This window comes from Antechinus flavipes, chromosome 5 (genome assembly GCF_016432865.1).
Source record: "Antechinus flavipes isolate AdamAnt ecotype Samford, QLD, Australia chromosome 5, AdamAnt_v2, whole genome shotgun sequence".
NCBI lineage: Eukaryota > Metazoa > Chordata > Mammalia > Dasyuromorphia > Dasyuridae > Antechinus > Antechinus flavipes.
The window spans coordinates 14,453,287-14,464,699 of NC_067402.1; the positions used below are offsets into that span (position 1 = coordinate 14,453,287).

Consider the following 11,413-nt stretch of genomic DNA (forward strand, 5'->3'; position numbering starts at 1 on the left):
GTTCAAATTTCCACTTCCAGTTTCCATAAAGTTCCCCCTTCTTCCTCAGCTCAGCTCCACATGGAGATACAGATCCTCCTGTTCAAACTAGAATGTCACCCAGAGCTTTCCCAAGTGCCAGTGGGGGATTCAGCTCTCTACCCAATTATATCATGCTCATGGAAGGCTAGAACCCCAATGCATCTCTCTTATGCTCGACCCTATCAGACCGTCCAGCACAACCAGCTGCCAAGTGGACAGGTTGGAGCACTCCAGCCCTGCTGTTGGGTTCAGATTTATCCTTGGGCATTTAGAAGTCTCAAAGGACACACACAAGAACTGACACATTGAGTAAGTCCCGGGGAAGTGGGATTCAATGTGTCCTGGATGACCAAGGGCAGAGGGAGCACAGACTACTTCAACAGGTAGTGAGCTCCCCATCCCCTATCTCCAATCAAAGGCTGAATGAGTGGCCACACAAGAGAGAAAAGTCCTATTCTGATAAAGAGTGAAGGTCCCAACCCCGAGATTCTGCAGTGTAGGCAAAACAATCAAAATGAATGCTCTTAGATTGCAGCAGTTCCCAAATTGTTTCCTTTAGGCGAACGCAGACCTGGCACGGCAGGGACTTCGGCTGCCATCCTCTCAGCCCACGAGCGCGACTGACAGAAGAGGAAACCGAGCCAGGAAATATCCCCCCAGACGCAGGATTTGGGGACGCCCAGCCAGACGGCAGGGGCTCTCCTTACCCACCTCTCCACGGCCTCCCTGATGAGCTGCTGCAGGTCCACCTCCTGCTTGCGCAGCGTCCCAAAGGAGGACTGGCTCTCCACCAAGCCCGAGCCTCCGGCGTTCAGGGTGAGCCTCCCCAGCGCGGTCCCCACCGTGCCCTTCACGACATCTTCAAACTTGCCTTCGTACGTCACAAAGTCCGACTCGACCACAACTGGAAGGAAGCAAAGGACGACCAGAGCTCAGGCGAAGGTGGGAGGAAGCGTGCCCTGGGTGCCAAAGGACATTCTAAAAACTGGCTCCCTTCTTCCAAAGGCAGGAAGAGCTTTGGAAAAGCTCAAGGCTGGATTCAAAGCTACGCCTGTCTGTTGGTGTTGGGGCAGTTCTCCCTTCACCCGCCCCGATGGACAAATGGACACCAGGATTATTGGGGAGTAACGGGGGAGGCTATCGATAGGACACCCCTGGTTCTGATCACTTGGCCTTGCCACTTAAATGATTTAGACCATTTTACAGAAAGGAAAACTGAGGCCCAAAGCAGGGAAGGAATTTGCCTAAGAAGAGATGGCTAGAAAGGGGCCAAGTTGGGATTTGAATCCAGATCCTTTGATTACATGTACGGCTAGGTGGCTCAGTGGATGGAACACTGGGCCTAGAGTTAGAAGGATCTGAGTTTAAATACAGTCTCAGTCACTTACTGACCTCCTAGGCAAGTCACCTCACCCTGTCTGCCTCAGTTTCCTCATCCGTACAATGAGCTGCAGAAGGAAATGGCCAACTCCTCCACTATCTCTGCCCAGAAAATTCCAGAGGGATGATGAAGAGCTAGACATGAACAACCACCGCCATCTTTGGTGAAAGAGCACCCTCCGCACAGATCCTACCCCGCCCCTGCTCCTCCCTAAGTGACTTTGTCCCAAGAACATCTTCAGACAGTCTGATCCAGCTTGATAATCCTGAGATAACGGAGATCCTCCCTCAGAGAATGAGAGGGCAGGACGAGACCCAGAGAGGGAGGCGGGGGGCAGAGGGGTCTCCGCATGTGGGGGGCAGAGGGGTCTCCAGATGTGGGGGGCAGAGGGGTCTCCAGATGTGGGGGGAAGGTCCTCAAAACACAGGGCTGGGAGCCCGGGGAGTGATGTTGGCCCAGGGTGAGGGGCACAGCTTTTTGCCAAACTGAGGGTGAAGCTCAGCAGGACTTTATCCCGAAGATGAGTGGAGATGAGGGATTCCCTGCCTGGGTCGAGATCGGGCAGAAATATATCTGCAAAAGCCTTCATCAGAGATGAGGTGTCTGTGAAGCCCCACCCCTCCTCCATCCAGCTTCTTGATCCTGTGACTCTCACTGCAACATAAGAAATTAGCAAGAGGTAGGATGGCCCAGTGGAGAGAGACCCACCTCTGGCATCCATGTCCTCCGTCTCTAGGGCCACATCCAATTTATCCTAGAGCCACTGGACAGCGGGCTCCTTGGGATAGGGGCTGTCTTTTCTCATGCCTGGCCTTTAGTAAATGACTGCCTAACTTTACTTCCCTATGACTCAGTTTCCTCTTCTGTAAAACGGGGCCCTTGAGGTCTCCTTGGTGAACAGAGCAGCAGGTTTGGTGCCAAAGGACCTGGATTAGAATTCCGGGTGTGAGCCTTTGAAAATGTCCCCTCAGGTTGCGCACTATCACCATCACCATTCAATTTTTATATGAGAAGCATTAGCTTTAGCAATAAGAGGAGAAAAAGATGAAAGGAATTAGAGTAGTCGTGAAGAAACCAAATGCTCATTCTTTGTGATATGATGGCATCCTTACAGAACCCTAGAGAATCAACTAAAAAACTACTAGAAACAGTCCACAATTTTGGAAAGGTCCCCTCTCTGGGACTCAGTTTCCCAAACTGTAACACAAAGGAGCTAGACTAAATGCTCTCTAAGACCCCCTTCCATTTCCAACATGCTAGGATGTATGAGTGTCTCCGGGAGCCCTGACTGTCGGGCAGATACAAGACCAACAGCCTGGACCATTGGGACCATGGACGTCCTCGCTGCCGCTCATCACCCCGGAACACCACAACAGACCCATAAGACACCGTAGCCCTCTTTAAGGTGGAAGGACCTTTCCTCCCGTGAAGTCTCTGCCTCCCTTGTAGCAATTGGGGGGGAGGGAAGGGGGAAGGGGAGATCCCCTATCTTCACTTAGCAGAACTAGGAGGGACCCGCCTCAGACTTAGCCCCGCCCACACTGAACAAGAATCCCCTCTAACTAGGGCCGTCTGACCTCCGAGGGAGGGGGCACCCGGTCCCTCCGCATGCAGTGCCCATCCTAGCTTAGGCAAGCTCATTAGGAAATGGTTTTTAACCCAACCTCCATATCAGGTTCTCTCCAATTTCCAGCCATTTCTTTTAGTTCAGTCTTGTGGGGTCAAGCAGAAAAAGATCAATCCACCAGCAAAGAGATCATGACTCACCGAGGCTCAGGCAACGTTTGGCATATTTAGCAACAAAGTATTTTTAAGTTAATACATACGATACTATTGCACACTTACTAGGCTACAGTATAGTGTAAATGTAACTTTTATACGCACTGGGAAACTAAATTTGCGTGACCCACTTTATTACAACATTCACTTTCCGGGTGATCTGGAACTGAACCTGTAATATTTCCTCAATGGACAAAGAGGGAGCCTCCAACTGTATCCCTCCCCAGCCTCCACTTGGAGCCTTCCAGACCTAAGTAAGGGATGGATGGGCCCCCTGCTTTAAAGTACGATGGATACATCTGCAGGAAGTCTGGGGCGGGAGCCGATCTACTAGGTGGAAGACACTTGGGGGCACAGGACAAGGTCCCGCTCATGCTCTGTAGAGTGCCTCACAATCCTGGCTCTAAGGAACATGCAACAGGGAGCTGAGCCACCTCCTTCGACATCCAGAGTCCAATGTCTAAACTGCCTCCCTGGATGTCTCCTGGGCCAAGGGAACCTAGGAAGCAGCAGAGCCGGATCTGAACCCCTGGGGTTATCAAGGGCAGATCTAGTCCCGATTACACGGTGCCATCCTGCCTCCCTCTCACTTCCCTTTTGTTCCCTATGGCTTTCTAAGTCAGTTCTTCTTTCCAAGTAGGCCCCACAGTGGTTTCCAGTCGGGGCCATAGTATTAAATAAGTGTGTGTGTGTGTGTGTGTGTGTACTTTTATCCAGAAAGAAAACTTTTTATGGAGATTGAATGTAAATCAACACATGCTATGTTCACTTCTTTTTCTGTTTTTTTTTTTTTTTTCCCCTCTCTCCTATGGTTTTTCCCTTTTGTTCCAATTTTAAAATATATACACATATATTAAAAATATGTATTTCAGGGGCAGCTAGGTGGTACAGTGGATAGAGCCCCAGCCCTGAAGTCAGGAGGAGTTCAAATCTAGTCTCAGACACTTAACACTTCCTAACTGTGTGACCCTGGGCAAGTCTTCCTTAAGGGGGGGGAAAACCAAACTTCTATTTCAATAGAATTGATTTCCTTGGTAATCCTATATGTTATGAACTAAAAAACATGACTCTGAGAAAGGGAACGTCTATGACCCACAAAAAATTTAGAAGCCCTGCCCTAGATGAAATAACAAAAGAAGAAAAGTGTGTACATATATGTACATAATATGTGATTATACATCGTATGTCACGTGCTTGTATAAATTCTGTCTACATGTTCTCATCTATAACCCCCCCAATGTATGTGTACACACACATATCCACTTCCCAGCACTGTTAGCTCCCCAGTTCAGGAGGCAAGGTTGGGGTTCTTGCTTCCTACGCAATGATGGCTTATACCCCTCCCTTCCTGAGATCAGACACAGCCCCTTCATGCTCTGTGCAGCTCCCTTAGGGCCCAGCACAGAGTAAGCAGAGATAGGCCCTTTCTTGGGCTTTCCATTACTGGCACCCTTTCCAAATGCTACGGGGACGAGGTCGTTAGCTCCTGGAGCAAGCCCTTCCCTCTGGACCTCGACCTCTCCTCTAGGAGAGTCCCCGTCCCTGCACTGGGGGCCAAGGACCCGGAGAACAGCCCGGAGCACCCGGCAGGTGCCTTACCTGGGTTCAGAAACTGATCTTTGGTCAGGATGTCATTGATGGTGACTGATAAAAACTGATACTTGGGTCTCTGCCAGCACCAAAACTTCTTCTTCTTCACCACCAGACTCAGAAGCTGCAACGTGTCCGAGTCATTCAGGCTCGACACTGGGATCAGGTCCCCTCCCGGGTCAGTGTCTCTCAGAAAATTCCTGGTGGCCTTGGCGAACATCCCAAGGACTCGCCTAGAAGGAGAAACCCTCTCGTCATTGGCAGACAGAGAAACAGAGAGTGCAGAATTTCCCAGCATCCTCTGGGGAACCTACCCCGGCCACAGCTCACACCGCACAGCATTCTCCCCCGCCTTTGGTATCACACAAACTGCCAAAATCACTCAAGCTGGATGGATGCCAGGGCGCGAACCGAGGGATCAAAAAAAATTGCTCTTTCCTCATCACTCTTTCTCCTCTGAATTGAACTGTTATTTCTCCCTAATGTACCACTGCTTTTTCCCGGCCACATATGGTCGAAGGAGTCGGCTCTTATGAATTATTATCCCAAGAGAGAACAAGGTACTTTCTGATTAAGACTTCAGGAGGGAGAGAGGAAAAAAAAGGAGAAAAGAGGAGAAAGGGAGAGGGAAAGGGTGGGGGGGAAAGGAGAGGAAAGGAAGAGGAGAGAGATGGTGCAAAATCCAGTGGAAAATTTCACACATGTTTTAAAGTATGCATGTGTGTGCTACATGTGTGTACATGTGCGTCACGTGTGTGTGTGTGTATACACACACACACACATCTTTCTCAGCCATATAAAATCTCTAGCTCAGTAAGGAGCTCTTGCTCCACTGACAAATGACAAGCATATACATATACATGTCCCTCACTGAGACCAAAGGCAGCCTCTTGATGATCTTTGCACCTCCCTTGGGACCCAGCCCAGAATGCAGCACACAGTAGGTCCTTGGAGTTTTTAGTGTTCTTTCTAAAGGCCGACTCGTCACTGGATATGCAGCCCCTCACTCCGACTTCCGAGCACCACGTCTTATAAGGGGCATTGACAAAATGGAGCCCATGAGAAAAGGGCAACCATGACAGGTGGGCCGCCATGCTCCAAGAGGCTCGGGCCAAGGACTTGGGGATATTTATCTTAAAGGAAAGAAAATCCCCGGCACTTGAAGGGCTGTCACGGAGAAGGAGCAGCCTTGAACAGCCTGGCCCTGGAGGGCAAAACCAATAAGGTTCCTAAGAGGGGAAGGCACAAAAAAGCATATTTAGGCTTGGCATAAGGAGAACGTTCCTAAAAAAAGAGTTCTCCAAAATGGAGGGGGCTGCTAATTGCTGACAGAATTCCCCTAGAAGTAGTAGAAATGACCGCTGAGATTTCCCCCCTGTTCTGAGATTGTGATCCATTGGAAGACACCATTATTTCGGTATGGATGCAGGGGCTTGAAGGGCAGCAGCGTGCCATCACTGGTAGAGAACAAATTTGGGGATCGGGGTACTGTGTTCAAGTTCATCCTGTGACACGTATTAGCAAGTCATCCAACCTTCTCCTGCCCTACGCCATGTAGGGCCAGAAGTTCTAGAGCAGGTACTGATCTGTTCTCAGAGAGGGCCACCACAATTCCGAGCCAGAACACCACTAGGTTGGGACTCTGGGTTCCAGGCCATTCTGTCACTGACTGATCAACTTCCTCTCTCTACACCTTTTTCTCTGCTTCTTGGGGGGCAAGGGAGAAGGAACAAGACTTTCCCTTCTCTTCTCAGAAGGAAGGTGAGCAAGTCTAAATGAGAGTGTTGCAAGCACAGCACGACCACACAGGGGAAGGGAAGTGCGATTTCCTCATTTGACAAAGGAAATTTTCTCTTCAAAGGAAACTGGAATCTCTCAATTGCCCAAAGCCCTTTCCCCCACACAACCTTGTCTCTTGAGGTTTTGAAAAATGAGTCATCTTTTGGTTTTTTTTTTTTTTTTTTTTTTTTGTCATCGTACGGGGGATCTTGGAACAAGTGTAAATAATACAGCCTCAGGCTGAGGGAACCAGTGTCCCTAATTGTCCTTTCCATTCCTGAAAGGCCATTTTCAGTAGCTGTAAAAAATGAGGTCTTACACCTCCTTTATAAAAAATCTGCCCTCCCCTCACCCCAATCCTGGAGGGGAGACACCATGGTATGATGTACAAAGCTAGAGCTTGAATTCCCACCGTGTCACTATCTGAATTCAGACTATGATATGACCTCTCTGGGTCTCAGTTTCCTCATTTATAAAATGAGGAAGGATAGGGGAAAAAAAAATCATCAAATCCGACTGTTATTGAAATGTGCTCGGATTAAATTAGCTTTGGAAAAAGCCCAATGAGCCTTGCCATTCAAAAATCAACTCTCCCCTTATCCCTCCAATATGGTTTGAGCTCAAAGTTCAGAGAAATGATTTTGTGACTCCCTGAAGGGAGAAGGAGGAAGACAGGAGGAGGGAAGTCCAAACCAGACTCTTAATATTTTTATTTTACTTTTGAGAACAGTTTAATTTGCTTTCAGCGAATCTGGCCGGGATGGAGCCAAGGGCATTGCCACCCTCCCGGGCTCCATGCTCACTCTCTCTCACCCCGCAGAGCAGACCTGTTGCCAAGTCTTGTGGTTTCTGCCTGCACTGGATCTTTTCTATTGATCCCTTTTCTGTAGTCAGACAATCACTACTCCTGTCTAGGCCCTTAGATTGATCCCTGGGCTGATTCCAGGGCTTCCTAATTGGTCTCTCTACCCCAAGTCAGAGGCGTCAGGATGATCTGGCTTTGGACACTTATTAAAGTAAATCCCTTCACCTGTTTCTCTCAAATTCCTCAATTATAAAATAATAACCACAAACCACAAAAGACAGAGGTAAAAAAAAAATGACATCAACTTCCTGTACATTTAGCATGGTTTCTTTCTACCAAAAGGGGAACATCTGATACTGTATTAACTTTGCTTTCCTGAGAACTTTCCATTAAAATATAATTTCAATTAAGGCAAGAATCATTTTAATTTATCATTGTATCCCCAGCACTAAGGGTCTAGCATACAGTAGGTGCTTAATAAATACTCGCTGACTATTATGGCACATAATAGATAATCAGTACATGCTCGTTACTTCGCACAGTACCTGGCATATAGTGGGTACTTAATAAATGTTTATTGATTCAGAAAATAGGAAGGGTAGTTAGTAGAGCCAAATAATTGGGAATAATTCCAAATCAAAAGAAGGTGAATTAGGAGCCATGTCAACTTTGGGAGAAAACAACTATGTCATGCTAGTTTGGAAGGGGCCAAATGTACAGGACAACATGCATCATCTGGTGGCAATGAGGAAATCGCTTCCTAAACCAAAATGTTGTCCAAGGTCGAGAGCTGAAAGGACTCTTGGTCCTGATCTGACCGATGAGGAAATCGGAGAGGGCTGTTCCAGGATCCACTAGTTCTTAGCAACAAGACCGGGACCGTGGCTTTTGTGTCAGAAGGACCATGACTCCTCGAGCTCAACCTTCCCCTTCATTTTATAGCTTAGGAAATGTCAGGTCACAGAATATGGGGCTTGGACTTAGAGACATCCGCGAGTCCCCCCATTTCCAGCTCTAAATCTACAGTTCTATAATGATAAAAGGACTTCCTTGCACCAACAGGGGAGAGGGGGAGCGGTAAGAAATTCGAACCGTTCCCACTCTGCAGATCGTGGCCCAGTCTCTCACCTCCTTAGCCATTACCCACCGCTCTAGGTCTCGGTAGAGAGGTCTGCTATTGGTGTTCCGGGGAAGACCCTTTGAAAACTAAAATCTGCCATACATTTGGATTGTAGGCGATGGCTAGTGCACTGGAGCAGCAAAGAAGCATGGGACAGCCTCGGAGCCAAATCTGGAGGTAGAGGGCGTGGGGTCCAACTCCCAGCCCTGGTATTTACTTGCTATGTGGCCTTGGGCTGGATCGGGACTGGATGGCCTTAAAGGTCCCTTCTAGCTAGAGACCTAGGAGCTGGTGGCAGGAAGCCTTCTCCAGTTCTCTAGAGGGCAAGTCAAAGGCAACATGGTGGATGGAGAGCTGCATCCCAAAGCCACCGTCCCATCCTCCTGCTAGCTCCAACATTTCTACTGTCGGATCTGAAGAAGAGCTCCCTACCCCAGTCCATTTTTAATGGGGAAAAAAAAAAAAGCCCTCGATTGGTCCGGAATAAAACAAACTGTAGAGTAAAAACCAAATGGTTCCTGAAATCCGGAAGTCAGCTAGAGGCAGGAGATGAAGGGAGACAGCATAGAGGACAGTAGGAGACCAGAAGGAATCACAAGAATTCAAAAGCGGGAGGATCCTGGGAGTGCCCTGGGGTCACAGAAGAGAACCCTGGAAGCTTCTCAATGGAAGTCCAGTCTCAGGCTGGAGACACTGAGGCGGGAACTCCAGCCCCGGGCAGATCACAGGACTTGAGACTGGAAGGAGGGTCCTTCTAGCCTAACCCCCTCACCTGCTGGGGAGAATTGAGGCTCAGAGAAAGGTCAAGGGTATGATCTATCACAAGATCATATGATTTTAGAAGTGGGAAGAAATGTTTAAAAAGCAACAGCAGGATCACAGATTTTGACCACAAAACCCTGAATTGGACATCAAAGGACTCCAGTTCTGCTGTTTCTATCTTGGCAGCCTCAGTTTCCTTCTCTGGAAGGGGTTCATCTCTGACGGGATACAGCTTCTAGAGGAAATGTGGAAGTAGCATCCAGACTACTGGGCCACAATTCCAGATAGGCTGCTAGATCTCAGGCTGCTGGTCTGTGATAATGGGGTTTCCGAGACTAATGGGGGGTACCCTTCCATTCCCACCTCTGAACTGTAAAATTCAATATTGAGCGACAGAATAAAAATTAGCCTGTCAGTGACATGGAACACCAGATCTCTCTATCCTTTTCCTATAAGGGTTTTTTGCTCCAGGTTCTTTGCTAATCCAATTAATAAATTTTTGCCCCTTAACTTGGAGACAGAGTTTGCGAATTCTTTTGCCATACCTGCGACACCTAGGGACCCTAACTTTGTTGGGGTGTCCTTCAGCTCAACATTTCTACCAATAAGGAGAGAGCCCAAACTACAAGAAGAGAGCACTGGAACTGAGATTCCATTCTAAAATGGAGAGCGAGGGTCTGGATGGCCTCGAAACTCCTCTTTCCTACAGATCACTCACAGGGTGCTCACCTACCCAGACCAACCCTCAGTTCTAGATCATGGAGCCAAGAAGTGATGACAGTAGGTTTCGGGCCGAACAGAGATTCTGATCAGGATCCAGACTGCAAATCTGGAGCTCTAACTCTCAGTTCCTTTTCTGATCATTAACACTGGGCTCTGCTACCTCAGTTTCCCTCCTTATACAATAAGAAGTCTGGGGTTCTGACTTGACAAATCAGAGGTCTGGACTCAGTCCTGCCTTTGACACACCCATTGGTCACCTGTACCCTCTAAATCTCCAGCCGCCCTGTGCTGACCTTCTCCAGTTCATCCTGCTTGGAGCTTGCCTGTATACAGTTGTTTACAACGCTGACTACCCTGTAAGACGGAGAGCTCCTTGTGGAAAGGGACTTTTTTGCCTCCCTTTGTATCTCAAGCTTAGCACACTGCCTGGCACATAGTAGGTGCTTGGTAAATGTTTACTGCCCTACTGACCAAAGCCATCAATTTGCAAAGAAGCTGATGGCTCGAAAGGGGAAGCGACAGCTCCCATCTTAACCCCACCCTTTGACTCCCAGACTAGAGGTGACTCCTTCAGAACCAGAAAGAAAGCCAAATGCTCAAACAGCCTCATCTTGGGGGCCCGAAAGTGAGCCTGCTATAAGCGGGCCAAACCCCCAAATCCGGCCTGGATGGAGCAGGCAAGAGCCCACTGAGGGGATAGAAGTCAAGGGAAGGCTCCGAGGAGGTCCTCGGAAGCCAAGGAGCATTTATTAGGCACCTACTATGTATCAAGTACCGGGCCAAGTGCTAGACAGATATTTTGTCACGTGACCATCTCTTTTAAACATCCCAGAAGGGTTTAACCCAGGGCCCAGCCTGGAAGATGCTCCACAAGTGACTCAATCTCCCCCCAGGGACAGTTCCAGGGCCCAGCCTAGTAGTTTAGTCATCCCAGGGACCCGCTAGGCTGCGGGACTTCCTGAGCCAGGGGCAGGACTTCCCCCACTTTCCCCTTCCCTCCCGAGGCCTCCAACCAGATTCGAGGCAGGCGAGGGGAGGGTGGAGCAAGAGCCGAGGGAGCCCAGGGACATCCCGACTCGCACAGGAACCCCTCTCCCCAGAGGGGCAGGAGCGAGAGTCGGGGCAGGGGCGCAGGGGCTTACCGGGGCCAGGTGAGCGGCTGCCGACGCAGCGGCCTTCAGAAGCGCAGTGGGGAGCGTCAGGGCCGCTTCTTGGTCCGGGGGAGCCCGGGGGGGACAGAAACAGCGGCGGCGTCCTGAAGGAGGAAGAGGAGGAAGCGAAGGAAGAGGAGGAGAAGAAAGAGACGCTTCCTCCGGGACCCCCGACTTCACCCCGGTTCTCTTCCCAGGCTCAGGCCCTTGGAATCCTGGCTACTCGTGGGAAGAGGACTGGAGCTCACATCGTGGCCTGCGAACCAGCCCTTTATGTAGCGGCCCAAACGGGGCGTGGTGGG

The 11,413-nt window shown here is 49.4% G+C and overlaps 1 protein-coding gene across 1 annotated transcript in view; it reads right to left on the reverse strand.

Moving 5' to 3' along the window:
• The window catches only part of GSDME (gasdermin E), a 46,054-nt gene extending 34,641 nt beyond the window's left edge, over positions 1-11,413 (reverse strand). Inside the window, exons 1-3 of the mRNA XM_051963187.1 lie at positions 11,103-11,413; positions 4,781-5,004; positions 733-925 (exon numbers count right to left, since the gene is read on the reverse strand). Coding sequence (XP_051819147.1) covers positions 733-925; positions 4,781-4,991 — 404 coding nt within the window. The 5' untranslated portion in view covers positions 4,992-5,004; positions 11,103-11,413. The remainder of the gene's footprint in view (positions 1-732; positions 926-4,780; positions 5,005-11,102) is intronic.